This window comes from Melopsittacus undulatus, chromosome 5 (genome assembly GCF_012275295.1).
Source record: "Melopsittacus undulatus isolate bMelUnd1 chromosome 5, bMelUnd1.mat.Z, whole genome shotgun sequence".
Taxonomy (NCBI): domain Eukaryota; kingdom Metazoa; phylum Chordata; class Aves; order Psittaciformes; family Psittaculidae; genus Melopsittacus; species Melopsittacus undulatus.
This window is the reverse complement of record NC_047531.1, coordinates 55,130,731-55,152,557: the sequence shown is the minus strand read 5'-3', so window position 1 is coordinate 55,152,557 and position 21,827 is coordinate 55,130,731. Positions and strand designations below refer to the sequence as shown.

The window sequence follows — 21,827 nt, the reverse complement described above, 5'->3', positions numbered from 1 at the left end:
TTTCTATGACACCAACAAAGTCAAAAAATCCAAGTCCTCCAATGGAACTGATCCATTCCACTAAAGCATAGATAGAAAGGATTTAACACTGTGCAAGGGGACTTTTCCTTTTTCAAATGTGCAAATTCATAGAAGCAAAGAATGGTTTGTGTTGGAAGGGACCTTAAAGCTTATCTGGCTCCAACCCCTGCCACAGGCAGGGGCACCTTCCACTCGACCAGGTTGCTCCAAGCCCCATCCAGGCTGGCCTTGAACCCTGCCAGAGATGGGGCAGCCACAGCTTCTCTGTGCAACCTGTGCCAGTGTCTCACCAATCCCCACAGTTACGAATTTCTGCCTAATGTCTAATCTAAATCTGCCTTCTGTCAGTTTAAAACCATTCCCCCTTGTCCTGTCACTACATGCCCCTGCAGAGTCCCTCTCCAGACTTTTTGCAGGCCCCATTTAGGTACTGGAAGGCTGTTAGAGAATTGAGACTGTGCTCATAGTTTTGATCCAGTGCTTATTGCCTGTACAACTGAGGGATGCTGTGATAGATATTGCTAATAGAATCCCAACGTGCCTATCTCAAAGTTTTATTCCTCGTGCTACTGAACGGGACAAAATCCCCGGGAGCCACTGCTCTCAACCATCTGGAAGAGCAGGACCGAGACCCGGGAGCAGAGCGCCCCGGTACCATGCCTCCCAGCACCGAGCACTGCAATCAGCGCCCAAGCCAGCCGAGGGTTACACTGCCGCACTCCATCCGGTACACCGTGCTCTCAGGGTCACGAAACTAAGGACACAACGGAGCGAGGGCACCGCACAGCCTCCGGGCTCCCACGGCCCGGACCGGGGCTCCCGAAGCCGGCAGGTCCCGCCCCGGGGCTCCCGCGCTGCCTCCCGCCGCCAGGCCCGAGGTCCCGGGGCAGCTGCTGCCATCCGGCGGGGAAGGGCCGGCTCCAGCGGGTGATGCCCCCGGCCGCTGAGCGGTGCGGAGAACACTGTCCCGCCGGGAGGAGGGGGCGCAACCCGCCCCTGCCGGCGCTGCCGGTCAGCCCCGTGCTGTGCCGCGGCCCCATGCCGCGGCGGGGCGGGGGCGGGGCAGGCCGGCGGCTGGTCGTGGCCGGGGCCGTCCGCCCCCCTCACCTGATTGAGCTCGTTCTCGGCAGCAATGCGCAGCTTCGGGTCTATGGTGCCCTTCAGAGCCTGGATGATCCTGTTGGGATCCATCTTCCCGCTCCGCCGTTGGCAAGCAGCGCGTCCCCAGGGGCAGGAGGAGGAGGAGGGAGAGGAGCCGCCGCTAGCGCCACCGCCCCCCCGTGCCACAGTCACAGGCTCGTGTCCCCCACCCCCCCCGGTCCCTCTCCGGAGCCATTCACCGGTTTGCGACAACTGGGTATCGGAAAACGGGCACTGCTTTACGGCCGCAGCGCCTCCTTCTAGCTTCGGGCGGAGGTCGGCGAGAAGTGGCCGCCATGTTGTTGTACGAATGGAAGTCACCTGGGATGGCACGCCGGAGGCGGGGTTAGGGAGCGATATCCATGCCGGGGCTTTCTAGGGGCGGCCATGTCGGTGTACGGAACGCAGGCGGACAAGCAGGCCCGGGCAGCCGCGGCAGCGAAGGGGCGGCTCAGCCAGCCCCAGCACTGTTCCCATGGTACAGCTGGTGTTGAGGACTTCCATCGCTGCTTGGTGGCCTCTCCGTACCTTGCAGCGAGCGGTACCACTGATTGAGGCACACCAGTCGCATAGGTACTGGGCTGCGCAGCCCACGGGATGCTTCCAGACCCTCTGCACTAATCCATCTTTGCCAGCACATACTTGGCACTGCACTTGAGGCGAAATCCTCGTTTTCCCTCTTAACAATTTACTCCTTTTTTTCCAGTAGCTTTCTAACTTGCATACCAGGCTCGATGTGTATTTGCTACCTGGTGAGTTGTTTGCACGAGGATTAAAGTGAGCACACAAAAACTGAATGGAGGTGAGGTCAATTTCATTACTGACACAATTATCCAGGTACCTGCAGCTGGACAAGAAAAGCTCACAACATACAGAAAGATGGAAACATGCTGCAAGGTGCTTCCTAAAATGTGCAGTGGGACACACATTGTAATTCCTGCTGTGCTTCTAAACATGCTCCTTTGGATTTCTTGTCCTCATCATTATGTAGATAACAGAATGTGAAAATTATTTGTGTATCTTAATGGTGTTTGTGTGTGAAAATCATAGAAGGGTTAGGGTTGAAAAGGACCTTGAGATCATCTAGTTCCAGCTCCCTGCCTCACACTAGACAGTGTTGCCCAAGGCTGTGGCCAACCTGGTGTTGAACACTGCCAGGGATGGAGCATTTTCCACTTCTTTGGCCAACCTGTTCCAGTCTCTCACCACCCTCACAGTAAAGAACTTCTTCTTTATACCTAATCTGAACTTCCCCTGTCTCAATTTGAACTTTTTGGGTATACAAACACTACTTCCAACTGTAAACACTTGCCCTACTATGATTCTTCACCCCTGTCCTCCTATTTGTACCCTTAAGCCATAGAACATGCAGCTGATCCAAAGGAAGAATTAAATATCCACGCAGGTGTAAGATAACTTCACAGACCAAAAGCATGCCAGAAAACCCTCATGACTAGTATGAACTTAGTGAGCTAAATCCTTGCATTACTTCTGCAGGTAATGTTTTACATTATGTTTACAAACAAGAAACATGTTATTAACTGGTAGAAAGAATAAAAAGACTATCTGCTGTATTTTGGAAAAGTCAAACACAAGAGTAATTACGAGATCATCCCATTATATAGATGTCTTAGAAATACTATTAGTATATCATTTGTTCATTGTAATTACAATGCAAAATGACACTTGTCATTTACTGCTCCTCAATTAAGAAAGCAGCAGTACTTCCCTCAACTTATGTATTACCTGACCTATGCTGAAGAATACTTTTCTTAACAATGCTGAATGCACAGCATTTATGTGTCATTTATAGTAGGGGTACCTTCTCTACCCAAGGGAACTATATAGCAGTGTTTGCCACATCTTTACTGCCACTAAATTACTTAAGTTACTAAATAAAGGGAGCCTACAAGAATTCTGGAGACACACTTTTTACAAGAGCATGTGGTGACAAGACAAGGGGAAATGGCTTTAAACTAACAGAGGGGAGATCCAGATTAGACATTAGGAAGAAACTCATAACTATGAGAGTGGTGAGGCCCTGGCACAGGTTGCCGAGAGAAGCTGTGGTTATCCCATTCCTTGCAGTGTTCGAGGCCAGGCTGGACAGGGCTTGGAGCAGCCTGGTCTAGTGGAAGGTGTCCCTGCCCATAGCAGGGGTTGGAGCTGGATGGTCTTTAAGATCCCTTTCAAAACAAACCACTCTACAAAATTATTTACAAGGAAAATGTTAAAGCAGCTAAATACTATTAAAAAAATCCCCTTAATAATTTTGTTTATAGTTTAAGAAATAATCTGACTGTAAAAATGAATTACACTTACCTGGCCTTTGGAGGCTGTGTGCTTTCTTGTGATTTTCATCACTTTGAAGTAGTGCAGAACACCTGATCATTATCATTCAGGAACTGCCATTCTGTTCTCCAGTAATGCAGCTCTACAGCATTTAGCAGGAAATTGAAGGTATTTTCATCCACCTTTTCATTTCTTCTCAGAAGCAGGTGAGAGTATGTTCAGTAATCATAAAACATAAACAGAAAACAGTGTGAGTGTGGAAAGTATATGTTGTTAACTGTGATAATTCTTTATCATTTTCCCATTTTGGTTAAAATAGAAAATAAAGCACTCTGGTAAAAACATCTATTTTAAAGATCTTGGAGCACATATCATACGAAATCCATATTACTTCAAAGATTTGTAGTGTTATATCTCCGCTTCCTTTTCCCAAATTAGCATGCTGTGGGCAGTTTAAAAGCAGCTCTGGTTTATTCTGACTCTGTGTATTCATCTCTAGTAGGTGAACTTAAATGTTATTAAATGTATTCGTTAAAGGACTTCAGTCTTGTGGAGCTGTTGATGTAAAATATCACAGTGAAGAGCCAAATATGTTTAAAGGCTATTTTAACATCTCTCTAAAATGTTTTTAGTAGTTTTATTGCATTTACCATTTGTATTTAAAACACAGCACTTTTAAGACACAACAGTCACTATAAAAAAAAAAAAAAAGATTTTACACCAAAGAGCTAACAAGGATGAGCTGCAGCAGATAAACGTATAGCAGGCCTCCAGGTACAAGACTTTATGGCTAAAGAAGTACATGGAAAAGTCCAGAGGAGGGCCACGAGGATGTGCAGGGGACTGGAGCACCTCCTGTATGAAGACAGGCTGAGAAAGTTGGGGCTGTTCAGCCTGGAGAAGAGAAGGCTGTGTGGAGACCTCATAGCAGCCTTCCAGTATCTGAAGGGGGCCTACAGGGATGCTGGTAAGGGACTATTCATTAGGGACTGTAGTGATAGGACAAGGGGTAATGGGTTGAAACTTAAACAGCAGAGGTTTAGATTGGATATAAGGAGGAAGTTTTTTATTGTAAGAGTGGTGAGGCACTGGAATGGGTTGCCCAGGGAGGCTGTGAATGCTCCATCCCTGGCGGTGTTCAAGGCCAGGTTGGACAGAGCCTTGGGCGATATGGTTTAATGTGAGGTGTCCCTACCCATGGCAGGGGGGTTGGAACTTGATGATCTTAAGGCCCTTTCCAATCCTAACTATTCTATGATTCTGTGATTCTAAAATTCCAAAGGTGTCTCCCCTACTGACTGTTGTTGGAGCAGTTTTAGATAACTTGAAGCAGTCAGGAAGAAAACATGATGTCAACTGATCCAGAAAAAGAGCAACAATGGTATTGTCTGCACCACCACTGCAGCCTGCAGGATGGAGGCTCCCTTAGCTGCAGGAAGTCAGCCATGACAATTCTCATTCATTCATGGTCTCTTCTCACTTCCATAACCTGGAAGAAACACAAAAGTAAATTCCATTAGTATTCTGAAAGCTTTAAGGAGCCCTTTGTTGAACCCTTAAGTAGGCAGCTAAGACCCACAGAGCCAGTCACTCCCCCCACAACAGTGAATCAGAGGAGTAAGTACGAGAGAACACATAGGATGAGATAAAGACAGTTTAATAGGTAAAGCAAAAAATATGCACTAAAGCAAAGCAAGGAATTTATTCACCAGTTCCCATCAGCAGGCAGGTGTTCACCCATCCACAGCAAAGTAGGGCTCCATCAGACTTGACAGCTACTTGGCATATCAGAGGCCATAGTCTGAACATCCCCTTTCCCTTCTTCCCCCAGCTTGAATTGCTGAGTACTAAGTTATATGGTTGCTATGGTTAGCTGTCCCCTCCCAACTTGTGCACCCCCAGTCTGCTTGCTAGAAAGGCTATGTAAGAGGCAGAAAAGGCCCTGACTCTGGGTAAGCACTGCTCAGCCGTAACTAAATAATTAAAACGAAAAACTAAAACATCCCTGTGTTATAAAAACTGTTCTGCTCACAAAACCAAAACACAACCTATTACTCTGATGAAAATTAACTTATTTCAGTCAAAACCAGCAGACCCTCCCCTTTCAGAGTAGTTCCAGCATTTCACTGAACTCAGAGAATAAAATGTGGAAACTCACTCCAAATCAAAATGTAGGGTTAGTTCCTTAGCTTTACAGCTCATCTTCAGCAGGCTGCACAAGGTAATTAAACTGGAGAGAACTTAGGTGGTATCTGATGTGCATAGCTAAGACAGCAACAGGATGTTAGAAGAGCTATGATCCCTCTTCATATATTTTAATTAGATCTGATTATTATCCTTAAAGCACATTAGCTAGTGCAACAATTCAAGCGATTTCATTTAATGACTATCAAGGAAAAAAGTATTGGCAGACAATACTTACCTGAAGTCTATAGTAGTGGTACATCAAGCATTTTTAGATCGTGAAATTAGTTGCTCAGAACAGGGATTGAGATGTTTCATCCAGACATACTGAGGTAGGATGAAACTGTGTCAGTAAGTAATGCACTAGAATACTCTGAAGTACTTTGTGAAGCATTCAAAATCAAGTATTAATCTGAAGCATGAAGAATGAGGTATGAGGTATCAATAGGCTAGTATTTATCATCTGAAACAGGAAATGATGGGCTTAGGTATTTTAAAGATCAGAATAACAATGCTCAACTAGTGGATTTTGGCCAGCTGTTAGTGTGGAAGAAAAAAAAAAAAAAAGATGCTTTGCTTGGAATTTTTAAAGCATTTTGTAAACATAGCCCTAGCATTTCAAAGGTTCAGTACCAGTCATTTGAGTCACATCTAGTCTGAAAACTTTTTTGTAATGGTACCTTTTCAATAGGACTTGCATTTAGTTTTGTGAGAGGTTAGCTAGATCTGTGTTCCTGACTCTGACTAGAAACACAGTGAAAGTTCTAGCTAAGAAGGTAATGTGTGAAATGTATAGGATAATATTGAACATATTTTTAGTTATTCTAGAAGAAAATTATCCAAGTTGTACATATTTTTAATAACAAGTATCAGGAAAAAGACATTTTATTTTTAAGTAGCTGTACTATAGAGATAATTCCAATTCAGACTGATAAAGCCTGTACACTATGAAGTTTTTTAAAGCTATCCATTACATGATTTATGATCAAGTTTACTAACAAGGAATGGTATAATGATAAGATTTCATGTTTCATATCTGTGGCAGCATGTACTCCTTTAATTAGGCATTAAAAAAATCCATCTTGTAGAGATGAAATCAAGATGGTTAGCTCAGATATCTTAAATATATGCAAGCTAAGACACATAAAAACTTTGCTAGACTTATAAGTAAGAAATAAGGTTAGTCCCAAACAAACAGAAACATGGGTCCACCAAGCAGTTGCCATGGTTTAAGCCCAGACAGTAACTCAGAACCACTCAGCCCTTCCCTTTCTCTCTGGGTGGGAGGGGGAGGAGAATCAAAGGAATGTAAACCCCACTGGTTGAGATAAGACCAGTCCAATAACTAAAGTATAATGTAAAACTACTACTAATAATAAGGGATGTAAGGTAAGAGAAATATAAAACTAAAAGGGGAAAATAATACAATAAACACAAGTGATGCACAATAGAATTGCTCACCACCTGCTGACTGATAACCAGCCTGACCTGAGCAGCAATCTGGGCCTTCCAGGTGACTCCCCCCAGTTTAAATACTGGGTATGACATGCTGTGGTATGGAATACCCCTTTAGCTAGTTTGGGTCAGGTGTTCTGGTCTCCGCTTCCTCCCAGCTTCACCTCCTCCCTGGCAGAGCATGAGACTGAAAAAGCACTATTCAGCAGTACCTAAAACATCAGTGTTATCAGCACTGTTCTTAGACTAAATTCAAAATGCAGCATTGCATCAGGTACAAGGAGAAAGATAACTGCTATAGCTAAAGCCAGGACAGCAGTTTTCCAGATCTGACTGAACCACAGCATTAGAAAGCAGCATGCGTGTTATGTATTCACAGTAATCACATCTGAGGTTGCCAAAGGCTAATATTATTAGCAGCATTTGTAAGTAATAGTAACTTGTTCTTAAAGCATAGGAAATCTATCACTTACATATAAAGCAAGTAAGGATAAGGTGCATACTAAACAAAGCAGCCTACATTAAGGCCATCTAAAGTGCTATATGCACAATAGAGTTCATGTATTTACTAGTGTCTATATAGACAGACCATGAGAGGGGTGACTGGAGGAGTGCTCTACAAATAAAACAACATAGGAATTGTAGGTCTGTTAGAAAAGCAATAAACTTTTTGTCCACAGCAACAAAGCTACTGCAAGTTTAGTTATCCAAGCACTCAGGCCTATCTACCATATTAATATACAAGGAGAGTTAACCATGTAAGAAAAGAGTGCTAGTTAAGCTCCTGCCACTCACCCTCTAACTGGGATTGTTCTTGAAATAAGCCTCTTCACTGGCTGAAGAATTACCATGTTTAAAACCACAAAACACAGCGTTAGTATTCAAGAGTTAAGGCTTGACGTATTTGTCCGTCGTGGGGAAAAAGCAAGGTTCCCTGAAGCTTAAGCTTCTCGGAACTTGCCAGAGTAATTAAACCAAGACAAAGTATGATTACCCTCCAAGTTGATAAATCTAAGCTTGGAATAAACCCAAGATCTTATGCCAGTAACTTTATTAAGTCATGCCAGACAACATATTTTGGCATCTGCAGGGGAGATGCCATTTCAATTTGGAAGCTGCAAAACCAGTTAGCATGAAACAGAAGCTTTATATCAGGTCTGAAGTCTGCCCCATGCAGGTTTTTGCTTTTATCTCAAAAAGCAGCTAGCTGAACAGTTTTTACTTTGCATAGTTCCATTTAATCTTCAGATATGCCAGTCACACCTTTGCACTCATTAGTGCACTCAGCTGAAGTGCTTCCTAGTGCTAAAGCAAGCTATGAAGCTTTTAGAAGTAAAAAGAGCCAGTGACCTGCCTATCCACTGAACTTTTTACTAGTTTATCTTCCATTTTAAACATTGAAATACTTTACAGTAGTTGACATGACAGGGACATATCGTGCCTTGACAATTACTAGACCAAAGAAATTGCTGAAGTTTGGTCACAGAGCCTGTTAGCTGTAAGAAAGGAATTTCATAAATGCTTCCTAGCATTTGTATTAAGGTTTGATTTGAAAAGCAAGCAGCACACTTCAACTACAAATACCAAGTTCCTCAGCAGTTCTCTGAAAGAACTGCATTACAATCCAATTAAAGTGTGATGGGGAGGGAAACAACACACCTGTGTACTTCACAAGGATCAATTTTAACTTGAAAATATATTTGCATCTAAGTGTGAGCCAGCCCTTCTGTGACTGTTTCAAGGCTTAAAAGTTTTAACCACTGCTGAAAGGCAGGTGATGTGACAAAGCTAGATTTTGACAGGATATGCACTTGAAATAAATAGCCCTAATGAAAGATATAGAATTTTACTAACTTCTTGACCTTTCAGTTAAAAGCAAACTGGTATGGAAAAACCTTGAACTTGCTTTGATCAAAGACACACTTTTAAGAACATCATCAAACAAGAACTAAACAAGCAAGTAATCCCACTTAAACTACATAGTTTGTCCCGAATTATTGAAACCTGAAGACCAGCTCTATGTAATATGCATGTATGCACCATATCAGGAATAAGCTCAGTTTGATATGTTTAATGAAGACCACTGGCAATATTAATACTAAAATGCATATTAACTTGTTTTATTGAGGCACAACAAGGCATTGTGAATAGCCCATACTTGAGGCAATCAATAGTGTAGTAAGCTGGACATTAATACAGTTTAGGGTAAGTGCAAACAATATACATTCACAGCTTTACTAGCAAGGCTACATCACAACTGATAAAGTGCCAAATTAGTGCTGATTCAGTAGCCCAGCTTCATGATTTCACCTTGCGCAACAGGACCATCATTTTCCCCCAGTAATGGAATCACATATCTTTTATGAAGTCAGAAGTGCAAAGCTAGTCCACCCCCCTCCACCAAGGTGTTTGGAGCAGCTCTTTTGTAAACATCACACTGGATTTTAGTCCTGATAAAGGAGGTATCCTGAAAAGGTGGAATATTTCCAGCTACTTCCATAGATGGCTCCTCGATGCAGACGCAACCAGATTTGGTCTCCTTGGAAAAGCTGCAGGACTGCATGATTACTAGCCGTTTCATGATCAGGAGCCCCATCATTTGCATATGCTGACACCAGGACCTCTTCATTCTTCATGAGATTCACATACAGGGGAACATTTACAGCCAGTTTCAGCATGTGGAAGATGAAGACGTATGTACCATTCACTGGACAGTTGAACCTACCAAGCTGGATATCAAAAGTTTCTCCAAGGTTGTTCAGCAACAGATCAAACACAATTGGCTGGTCTAGAGTTCCAGGAGCCAGGTTAGATGTTCTAGCGGCTGAGAAGGCAACTCTCATCTGCTGCGGGAGAGGATAGACATGCACTGGTAGTATGGTGGCAGCTTGGCTTGTCACTGGCATGTCAACAGGGGTGATGCTGCGGGAGTCTCCCTGCCCAGAGTCCCCACTGTTAAAGGTTTCATTGTCTCGTTCTGGACTGCTCACCTGAGAGGAATCACTCCACCCTGCTGGTAAAAGATCATCAGCAATGACAAGTAAGTATTGTAACAGAGGGATATCCTTAAACCTGCAGGTACAGTCCTAAGCAGCAAATGTATGGCTTTGCAACAGATTTGTCTTTCAGCTACAGCAAGTTCTCCAAGGACCCTAATGAGAACAGAACTTTGAAGCTGGTTTACATTCACCACACTTACATTCAGCAAGATGGGCCACAATTTAACTAAAAACAGTTACTTTTCATACTTTTAAGTAGAGAGGGCAGTAGCTTGTAATAGTTTTATCTTCAGTATTTCTACATACATATATCAGCATAAAAAAAAAGTGTATGCTAACTTCTGAGAGAACATAAAATGTAATTTCTGAAAAACCTTACAAATTACCAAGACCCAAGCAGTCATTTAGTCACCTTCAAGACCTGAATTTGCACTTCAGGTTATCTCAGTACTGTTGTTCTGGAACTGCATCTTAGGTCCTATCAACTTATGATGCTAGAATATTTTAAGTCTGAAAAACTAGAACTGCTTTTAAGTTTTCTGCACCCCAACTCCTCCCCAGAAAAGCTGTTTATCTCTTTCAAACATCCAAGTTAAAAAGGGTCTAAAATGAAAAGATTAATAAATCTGAGAAACATTAACCAATCACACTCAAGCTGCAAATTGTTGTTATTTCCATAGGAAGGAACACCGTAAGTTACCAAATAAAGCTAAAGTTGCTATATTCTAACAATAATGAGTATGGCTGTCAACTGTTAACTTGCTACAATCTCACATTTTTTAGTTTTGTTCTGAAGTTTATTCTGCAAGTCCTCCCTCAGACTGAGTTGACCTGCTTTATCCTAAAATTTCCCAATAAGCCAGAATTTCCATTTATTCTTCAAAGTAGCAATCTACAACTGCTATTCATATAATTTTTCACCTATAGGATCCTAAGTCCCAGCTTTTTCCAGCACACACAGTAAGATTACATCATCTTGCTCACAGCTTTTTCAAAATACACACTATTCATGCTTGAGTCCTTGAGTCCCATGTGTTTCTTTAGGTTTTGTACTCCAGCATGGAAATACAGAGTAAAGCTCTGTTCCCAAACAAATTATTTTTCATAGAAAAAGTTATCTTACAAGGTTTCTGTGACCTGATAGCTTCCCAAGAAGCAGGGGAGACCACACAATTAATGGAAAAAGCCATATGCAACACTGGAACCACCCTCTGCGTTTTCCTCTTCAGTTTGTGAAGAAAGTTCAGTAAGGTACCATTATGTTAGAACTTTGACATATAAAGACACCCTAGTTGAGAATAGTAGCATTAAATTTGCTGCTATGCAATGCTGTTTCAGAACAGTACTTAAGCTTCTATCTAGCTTGGTTAATTTACACACATCTTAATCTGTTTTATCAGTGATAGTACACTGTTTTCCTCGCTATTCACAATAACACTATCTGCTATGCCCAAACATACACATGTGCCACTGGGAACTTGATGTTAGCCTTACCTCTTGAATTTGCACGAGGACCACTAGTTATCCCACCTCGTTTGTAGCACTGTTGGTAATTAACATCCTAAAAGAGAATAGAAATATTAGGAAGATGGCTATAAGCAAATCTGAAAATAAGTGGTGCTAACATACAGTATTTTTTCATTTACACCATTGATTCAAGCTCTAGAACAGACAATCATGGAGTTCAGAATTAAGATGTAGATAAACAGCCTTACTTATGGAAAATTTACATCAGCTTGTATGAAATTAAAGAGCTATTTCAATACCCTTTCCAGTAAATTAGCTTCTGAACTATATACAGTTCAGTTCAAGCAATACCTTAAACATCAGGTCTGTTAGAAGTCCATGAGTCTGTACAGAAGAATGTATTTCATTTCAAAGCTGAAGATTCTCCTTTCACCAGAACCCTTTGCATCCTTATACATACATCGTTTCTTTGGAATTTTTGCCCAACCATATTCTCATTCCATTATTTTATATTACAGAAGCACTCAGCACCAACTTTAAAATCCACAGTAAAATGACTCTTATCACATCTTATGTGCTATATGTTTTCATTTCGGAGACTCCCTCCAGAATCCCGTCATTTCAACTGCTGCCTACTGTTTCAATAGGTTTTGCCCAGAAAACAAAACCAGCATCCTGTAAGGAACAGTTCACTGTGAAGATAATGAAAACCTACAGTAGAAGACTCAGCTCCTGTACAGTGCTCAAAAGGTTACTGGAAACGAAGTCAATGCTTACCCTCTGAGAATAGGGCATTCCAGCATAGTCTCTACCAGGAAACTGCAGCTGGCCATAGTTGCCATTAGTTATTGAAGGTGAGCCTCTGTAAGCATCAAAACCTGTTCAAATGAAGTTGATTATTTTATATTCCTCATTTGGTATACAGTACAAGTCCAAAACACAACTGGAGCTCCCTTTTGGGAATTACTGTGTGTATTAAATTATGCAACTACACCTATTCCTATTCAGAATCTGGAGCAGAATCTCACTTCTCCTGTAAAGAAAGCATTTCATTAGCTACTCAGGACTACTGTATCAAAACTGCATGCTTAAAAGTATTAACATCAGGCCATAACAACTGCTTGTTTGATACCAATGAGACTTCAAGGAATAGCTGAAAAAATTTGCTAGATCCAGAAACAGGATTTAGCACAGAATTAAGAAATATTTTCATATGCTTATCTACTGTGGTTATTTATTTAGGTGCTACTATTTACCCTCTTTAGCTATCAGACTAACTAGCAAAGAAGAACTGCAAGCCATTTACTACCAGATACTATAAAACCCTTAACTGCTGTCAAGTTAGAACTACACAACTCATTACCTGGTACATGCAGTCTCAGCCAAATAACTGAAACAGCAATGACAGACCAAGTGCCCTTCCGAAGTGGAACAGGCCACAGCTACCAATAATTTTAAATTAGTATCTGCTTAAAGTCAGCTGAAACTTCCTGAAGTACTTCAGCTAGCGGCAAGATAGCAACTGACTTGCAGAGACAAAAAAAAAAAACGCTCTTAACTTCACTTTGTTATTAATACAGAAGGGGTCTCCACTAGTGGGAGCCTCTCCCGCATCCCAGTTTCTGCTGGTAATATTAAAGCCAGCAGTGCTAAGTGAAGAGTACCTTGTTTTGGGCAAATACCACAAGTGCTATCTGAAGAGAACACATGCCCAGAATGTTAGCAAGACAGATGCCAAGAGAAAGAAAGGGGGAAAGAAGTTCAGAATAGTAAATGAAATTGCAAGCAAAATCTATACAGTTAAATAATTTAAAAACACTGTTAGTGAAAGTTTCTACTTTCATAACTCAAAAGGCTATGAAATTGCTCTGCTATGTCATGTTAAATCATGTTCTAGTATTACTACATTAGAGGTTTAAGGTGGTAGCAAATACAGACATACCTTTGTACCCACCAGGGGAACGATATGAACTAGCCAGTGACCTTCCACCTCTAGCAGATCCTCTGACAGATCCACGACTGTTAAGGTAAGGCTGAGGCGGTCTGGGAATAACATTAGTCTGTGCTGGATAAAAGGCAAGGCTACCATTGCTAACAGGAACTGCTCCATCAGGTTGATAATTCACTGCTTAAAACAGAAGGCACAGAAGAATTCAAAGCTTTTGTAACTGTAAGAAGTTACCACACCTGGAAGCAACAGCAGCCTTAGGAAGTTCAGAGACCCATTAAGCTGCTCAGAATATTCTCTTTTTATGACACTGCATTACTTCAAATAAGAGGGCATCCTCCCATTTTCTTCTGTAGAGTGTAATGCTTGTTGAAGTATACTGTAGACAGCCCAGGCTGTCAGTGTAAGCCTCTAACGCATTCAAGATTCAGTTGCATAGGTCAGAACAAGCTTGCCGGCAGCATTGAGAAAATAACCAAGCCACAGTAAAAATAAAGTAACACCTGGTTAACAGATTTCACATAGAACCAACACTGTTCTACAAGTGATTAGTCTTAGAAATCCAGATCCCTGTTGTCAGCTTTCTTTCACCCTGGAAAATATTTGAGACTTAGGAACTGGTTTAATTTCAAATTTAGTGTCAGCCATGTAAGTTCTCCTGTTACAGTATCTCACTGTCAAGCAGATCTGTTTTGTGCTGAATAAGGCAGCAGAAGACTTCACCTATCAGAAGGTCAAACTGAAAACCTGCCCCAACTTCATTTAGCATTCAGCAACACCAGCACTGTCTATTACCAGAGACCAAATTAATGGCTCCCAAATACGAGTATTTCATCATTGCTTCAATTCCTAGCTAACAATGGTGTGACTGGCAACTATCAACGCAACCTTGAATTTCCAACCTATCAAGAAATTCAGGCATGTGACATTGTCCATATAGCTACTATAGTTTGAAGCAGCCTTTCATCCTGCTAGCAGTTTTGGAATTAAGTTTACACACCATACCATCAACCATAGGTTGATGTAACCCTAATGTTAACAGGTGCTGTAAAAGTACTCAAGAATTTCACCAAGTTATAACTCACAGCACATATTAATGAGTTAAAACACTAGAACCTAAATATCTTTTAAAGCTACTTGAAATAGATACACATACAGTTCTCACCTGAAGACAGAGATTCTTGTGAAAGAGAGGTTTGTTCTGCAACATGAGAAGATTGCAGCTGGCATTGAGGAGGAGTCTGTGTACTTGCTGTAGAGAAATTCTGGTTATATCCTGCTGAATATGAAGAATCCTCCTTAATTTCCTGGTCTTTACGTGGAGGCAGTGGTGCATTCACTTTAAATACCTACAACATATTTCAAGGGAAATACTTAACACTACCAGCTAAAGTCTTTGCCTAGTGCTTATGTTATGCTGTAGCTTAAATTCATACCCCCAGCTCAGTTTCTAGAACACCTGTTTCTTAGAAATAAATATTCTTAGAAATAAAGGAGATTACTTTAACCCATCCTTTTTCCCTCAGTGCACTTCTGAAGGTTACTCCTGTTCATGTAGCTACTACCCACAAAGCAGCTTAAATGACCATAGCTATCATATTTGAACAGAAGAGCTACCATATAGTAAGCTACTTTCTATGAGAAATCCACTCTTAAATTCACTGGCTATCCATCCTACAGCTTTTGACATGAAGCTGGGACAGCCTATACCAAGATAAATGTTCACATTTCGGAAAAATTTGTCTTTATACACATCTTGGAGGCCGATATAACACTGCTATCCCCTCCATTAGACAGCCTTCACCCCTTTGGTGTTTTAAGTTCTCTCAGAATAAACATGTAACCTAATTTTTGTAATTCAGATTTCAATGTTATAGACTGGGCAGAAGGGTGGCACAAGAATGCTGTTAAATCTAATCAACCAGAGTTCAGTCACTCCAGTGACTCCACTGCTTTATAGCCAATATCCCAAAGTTACCAGAGTTGACATGGTCAAAAACAACTAGTACCAAGATCAAGTAGGAAAGAAGTCTGTTTCAAGTAAAAGCATCTAGATTTCACATAGAGTTGTCAGCAGTACTGATACTAGAGTCTAGAGGTACATCTGACCATTTCCCAAGACTATAAACTGTCTGTAGACGGACCAGGGCAAAAGTATAGGTAGATGCAATGAACAGCTTCACAGCTTGACAACTGTTGTCAATTTGCAGAAGCCTCTAAAATTAAAATGGAAATGAACACTTCTTACAAGGTCAAGAAACCAAGTACTGCCTCTAAGAGGGAGACAGCACAGAAACCCCTCATGATACTTAAGTGTTAAGTTTTGAACCATAACAAATTGATTTTTTTTAATTTACCAGATGAAGTGATCAAAGTGAACAGAAGCAATCCTGTTCCTAGAAGAGGATACTAGGCAGCAAGGCTGTCAACTCCCACATCCTGAAGTATTTGTAGCAAGTGGTCTACTTTTCCCTACAGTGAGGGTTACAGGTGGATTTCTAGTAACAGACGAGGGCTACAAGTAAGATCTGCCTTTAGGCTTCCATAAGCACAGTGGCAACAACAGGATGTTCAGACACCTGACAACATGTAATCAGATGCTTCCATTGCTGTCAGTGTACTACCATTATTGGCAAGGAAGCACCTATCTCCTCGCTATCTACTGAAATCCAATGTCTGTAGTTTCCTGCCACTTGTGATAATCTAAGCAGCACAGGGAAGAAGAAAGTACTGCACAGTTAAAGGCTACTATGACTAGAAGAGGAATTAACATCCTGGCAATGAGTCACAGATGTTTGCCTGTTTGACCCAAAAAAGTCCCAGGAGAAATATTCAATATTTAACACCTCTGAAAACTGCAGAGCATTAATTCAAGTATACTTTCAGTGGTACCATTAAGATCAAAAGCACTCCAAACACAGACACTAGGTAGAGACATAATCTTAATGACTGAGATCTACTTACATTACGACACTTATCTTACAAACTGGGTCCCCAGAAAGACTCTGGATTCCTTGATCAGAATGCTGCTAGTTCTCCACTCATGAAAAATCACCACCTATCAACTTATCATAATTTAAACAGAACTGTCTTGGAAAAAAAAACACCTTTCTACCACCATTTCCCTTATTTATGTGTATTCTGATCCTGCACGTTTGAGGAAGGCTCTACTTGAATCTCTTGTATAAATGCCAAAAACCAAGGAGAAAGTCATGGTATGATTTTCTACAGACCACACCAGACTGTCACATATTTTAGTTAGATCCTGTGCTTTAAAAGACTACTAGCTATCTTCTTCCACCAAATCCACTATGTATGTCAGTACTGTCAGATGCAGATCATCCAGCAAGTTGTGGATCTGCACTGTGACATTTGTTGAAACAGAGGATGCCTTTGGAGACTGTTTTTCTAAACTTGCTTTTGGGCAAGAACATTAAATAAAGATCTCTAGCATCTTGAGAAGGTATCAGAGGAGTAAGAAAGACCAAGTACAGGGAAGAGAACATTAACAACTAAATAGAGACTCTTTCTTCAAGTCCCTCTAAGCTTGCACTGCAGATTACCAGGCAGTAGCACATTAGTGATATTGAAGAACATTAGTAATGACATATGGCCTGAAAAAACCCCAGCATCTGTTTGCAAAAAGCATCATATGCAGTCTGTGTGGACTATTCCCCAGACATCTATATTGACTCCTTGTTAACAAGATAGGATAATGAATTACAATGTTTCAAGGACACATTTTGCATTACTGGAGTGGTCCAAGTTTTACTGCACTGAAGCAAGCAGTTTAAAAGGCAGCAAGACAGGTTCAGGCTTCAGAAAGCTCTTCATCCTAACAACTATACTTGAAGATTTCCTCTTTCCTCTGCAGTCTATTATTTAAAATCTATGCCTAAGAAGAGTTTAAGTACAGTCAACTTTACCTTGGAGAACAGCTATAAATCTGTTGATTTCAGGTCTGACTTCTCCCTCTCAGTTCCTTGAGGCTACTAATATATCCCAGTATTTGATATGGGGACTACACAGAGCAAAACTTGTATCAAAACAATCTATGAAGTTTCATACTGTATCAAGAGTATCCAGTTCCTCAGTATTACAGCTAAGTTACCGGCATTATCGTAAATCATTCTGCACACTTACAGTCTGCATAGCCTGAAAGGGAGCTGCTGTTATTGTGACAGAACTGCTGCTTGCTGGAGGAGACTGAAAGCTTTGCGCTGGTGGTACTGGTGTCATGGAAGTGCTTGAAGTAGGCAATGGTGACTGTGGCTCACTTGGGAGGGGAACAGTAGCCTGAGGGAAGAATAAATGTCATGAAAGGTCACTTGATAGTTATCAGGCAGTATCAGAGCATTTAATTTGTTCTAAAGCCTAGACTGACAGAAGTCAGCAGTTTCTACAGGATGACATTTGGACATAGTAAAGCTACAAAATAGTTTTTGCTTACCATTCCAAACCTTGCTGTGCATCCTCAGCAAACAGTACTTCTATTGCAGTCTCTGCTGATTAAGTGAAATGTGCCTATGAGCTACTATACATACCATTCAGTGTAATAATTTCACAAAAGAGATATCAGGGTTTTTTTCCTCACCACTAAGGAAACAGAACACCTTCTGTTCCATTTATTGGAAGATGATTCTCTGGCTGATATTGAAAGTGACTCCTCTTTCCTAAAGGAACTCAGGAAGTTTAGGGGGGGTTCATTGTTTTCCCCTCTCAATGTTTCAGATTAAAACAATGCTGAGTTGTCAAGACCAAGTATTAACCAACATTGCTCTCTGCACAGATGAGGCTTAAAGTGAAGTGTTAATTTAGAATACCAGTATTTATAGGAATCAGAAGCCAAAGAAATGCAAGGCTCCAGACATTTCAGCAACCAATATATTTACCTTACCCCTGTATTTGTGATAGCTTACCTGGGCAATTTCAATCTTTTTGGGTATAAGGGGCTCAGAAATACATGGACTTGTCTGATACAGTGGCTGGGAAGTATATTTCTCAGTCTCTTCAGAAAGCGATACTGATGCCTAGAAGAAGCCATACATGCACCTGCTATTACAAAAAGTACTGCAGAAAGCACAAGCTTCTATTAGAGCTATAAAATAACAGCACCCAAGTTGAAATAAGTGGATTTTGAAAGACCATGACAAAAATCAGGTCCAAAGTAGATCTACTAAATAGTCATCTTAGCGAAAAACTTCAAGTAAATAGCATTAGAGATTCAGACTGATTACCCTTCTTACACAACAGGTTGTACAACTAGCCCTAAAAAAAAAAAAAAAAAATCAGGTAATTTTAAGAACTGTCGATTGCTTCAACCAGTTGTTACAATGAAGTCTGATACACATCTGTCTCCTTGAATTAAACAAAGATATATCTAATGTTATGCTTCTGGTAAGCTCTTTTGAACAAGGCTTCAGAGCCAAACTTTGTTTGCTTTTGCAAAACCTGCATGTTCTAGTTAGTTCGCACTATAATTCTAAGTTTAAGAGTTGCTTACACTTAGATGCACAGCTGAGGGCTGAAGACTACCAATTCCATTCTCACTATGTATACCATCACAGGTGCATCTGAACTGGTATGCACTCACATACCAGGAGAGTGCACTGTCACCATGAAGTGTATTCCCTGGTTAAGCTTTGGTCTCAGCACATCTACTGCTTTCTATGAGAAGGACCTGAAAAGACACCACACTCTAAACCCAAGGGACTAGAAGTGCTGGGCACAAGCAACCTTAATTCCAAACAGTAAGTTTGCAGATAAACTAGGAGCATTCTATTAAATCAGATGCTCTACATTATAAGCACAGCGCCAGTCCTCTGGATGCATATTACACAGTAAAATTACTTAATTCTTGTCAGCACAAGAAGTCTTCTGATACTGCCTAAATGAGAGAAGGTGTCAAGAACCAGGCCAAAATTGCTGATTCAAGGGGCAGCAAAACTAATATTCACACCAACACTGTTATATTTGCCTATATAGTATTAAGGAATAGAACAAATGCCACGTAAACAGCATACTGATGGCATGTACATCACCAAAAACATTTTAAAAGCATTAACATTCCCCCATTATAATCTACATACACTGTATTAAAGATTTCTAACAGGTAGAGCCAGCTGTGTTTCTGAAGACAGCATCACACTAAGCAAGAGGTATTTAAGGCAGTGATCTGCATAAACTGAAACATTATTTGTGCCTCTAAACAGTATCTGAATGCCAGCTGAAGACTTAACTGCACATACAGTTCATGCAAAATCTAAGGTCTTGGCTCAGTATCAGCAAGTCAGTGTTTTTCCAGTTACTGCTCAAGAGAACGTATCTCAGCCTTACACAGAAGTCTGCTATTTCATGACAATACCCCAACTTAAGCATACTCTTGTTATTAGAGGGAGTATTCTTCACTGTAACCAAAGTAAATATTCATGATGCTCATACGTTCCCAAATTTTTTTGCATCACTCTAGCCCGTATTTCTTCATCTCACACCCTTTCCATTTCAAGGGGCAGACTTTGCATTCATGTGGATTAGGAAAACTTTCCCAGCCATCTTTAGATATTCCAGAATGTAGGCTATACAGTTGCTGTTACTTTCATTCTGTCCCTCCATGTTGTTCCAGGAGAGGTGTCACCACAGCTTTTGTTAGGGCTAGCTATCACAGATTTTTGAATGCCAGTGAAGCCCAGAGTATATTACCTGTGGTGTCTGTGGTGTCACCAAGTCTTCAGTTTCAGAGCCAGAAAGAGTCTGATCAGCAGATGCTAGAGAAGTATTTGAACCATGCAGTGCAATGGATGAAGCAGCAGCCTTGCAAGAAAAGAGAAGGTTAAAATATTGTCTTAAATGTTTGGTTTCACCAAAACTCACACTCTGGGCATTTTCAAATAAACTTCAGAATGAGACAGGAGCTGAAGTGCTTTGAACAGTAATCTAAGTTTCTCAGGAATTCTTGTTTGTGGCAAGGAAACCTATTTAAAAGCCAAAGTAGCAATGCATTCAAGTACAGTAAGTGATTTTGAAGTTCACATAACCATGGCTGCCAAAGCCTGACACACTATCTTTGGCATAAGTGGAGAACTCAAAGATGAATACATGCACTATATAACAAAGCAGCGGCATGTCCTTTGGCACAGTTATCAGCTACAACTTGAATCTATACGTTAAGTATTCAAACTATTTCAGCATGTCCTCAACATACTTTTTACTTCAAGAAATTTCAAACATTTGTCGCTGCTTTCCAAGTAGAAGAGCAGCCAACTCTGTCAGCATTTGAGTGATCTTAGATTTGTAAGCTACTGTTACATGAAATTTGTTACAAAACTACTGACAACAAGAAAAGCAACTGAAGTACTAAGTCTGTTCCAGTGCATAACCTCTATGCCATTCCACAGCTGCAGCTCTGCCTCTTCAGGACAAGCCTTACTTCAACTTACTTGAAGGGGCTGCTGAAGAAAGTCACTCTGACTTGGCAGTTTCTGTTCTTTTGAAGCTGTAAAAAAAATGCATTAAGCAACATTTGATTTTAAATTCAAACACTATAGAGTTTCAGTGCGCAGTTCTACATTTTGAAAGCATTTGGTGTATGAAAATGCACACTATTTCAAGTGTGTGCACTGCAAATATTCAGAATTAGCATCAGTAAACTATACCCCATTGAAAACTTTTGTAAAAGGGGAAGTATTCAATTATAAAAATACTTCTACCACAAAAGAGATACCCACTTTCTATATTCGAAAGGTGTAATAAACTGGCTAATTTGGTTTCATAGCTGAAGAGCCACACAGTTTCTTAACAAGTTCCCATTTCCCAAGTGTAGCTAGAAAACTGCTCTTTGTCCTGAACTCATTCACAGCTTGTGTTTATATACAACACATCTAGACAAGTTGTCAGTATGTCAATTCTGCTGTTAAGTTCAGATGCACATGCCAGTCAGTGATTATACAAACATTCCATTTCCAGGCAGATACACCAACTTAAGCCACCACCAGCAATTAATAAGCAGGTAAGTGGTTTGAGCTGCCTCTTTTTTTTTTTTTAAATCAGACATGGGTATTGTTTTATAATTAGATAAGCAGGCCTACTGATCTACAGCCTCAGCCAAATCCTGTTAGTGGTTGCAAAAATCTCGCATATGATTCACACTTACGGTATTACCCACCTGCAGGACTACCTGCTGGAGTAACTGAAGGTGGTTGGGATGAACCAATGGCACTTGGTGAAGCTTTATCAAAATCCAGAATGGATTCCTTTTGCAAAAAGATAACCCATTGAGAGAAAAAAAAGTTAAACTCTACATATAAATGAAACATTCTCATTTG

The 21,827-nt window shown here is 40.8% G+C and overlaps 2 protein-coding genes across 9 annotated transcripts in view; both read right to left on the bottom strand.

Moving 5' to 3' along the window:
* Positions 1–1,298, bottom strand: part of IPO8 (importin 8) — a 48,295-nt gene extending 46,997 nt beyond the window's left edge. For both annotated transcript variants that reach the window (XM_034062847.1, XM_034062849.1), the window contains exon 1: positions 1,129–1,298. In XM_034062847.1, coding sequence (XP_033918738.1) covers positions 1,129–1,212 — 84 coding nt within the window. In that variant the 5' untranslated portion in view covers positions 1,213–1,298. The remainder of the gene's footprint in view (positions 1–1,128) is intronic.
* Positions 1,299–9,186: 7,888 nt separating this feature from the next.
* Positions 9,187–21,827, bottom strand: part of CAPRIN2 (caprin family member 2) — a 34,223-nt gene continuing 21,582 nt past the window's right edge. For 2 of the 7 annotated variants that reach the window (XM_031044944.2, XM_031044950.2), the window contains 10 exons: positions 21,668–21,755; positions 20,943–20,998; positions 20,206–20,316; positions 18,426–18,536; positions 17,650–17,802; positions 14,672–14,855; positions 13,501–13,686; positions 12,336–12,436; positions 11,586–11,652; positions 9,187–10,105 (listed from right to left, as the gene is read on the bottom strand). In XM_031044944.2, the coding sequence (XP_030900804.1) occupies positions 9,537–10,105; positions 11,586–11,652; positions 12,336–12,436; positions 13,501–13,686; positions 14,672–14,855; positions 17,650–17,802; positions 18,426–18,536; positions 20,206–20,316; positions 20,943–20,998; positions 21,668–21,755 (1,626 nt within the window). In that variant the 3' untranslated portion in view covers positions 9,187–9,536. The remainder of the gene's footprint in view (positions 10,106–11,585; positions 11,653–12,335; positions 12,437–13,500; positions 13,687–14,671; positions 14,856–17,649; positions 17,803–18,425; positions 18,537–20,205; positions 20,317–20,942; positions 20,999–21,667; positions 21,756–21,827) is intronic. The other 5 variants (XM_031044948.2, XM_031044949.2, XM_031044946.2 and 2 more) reach the window with 5 other exon arrangements.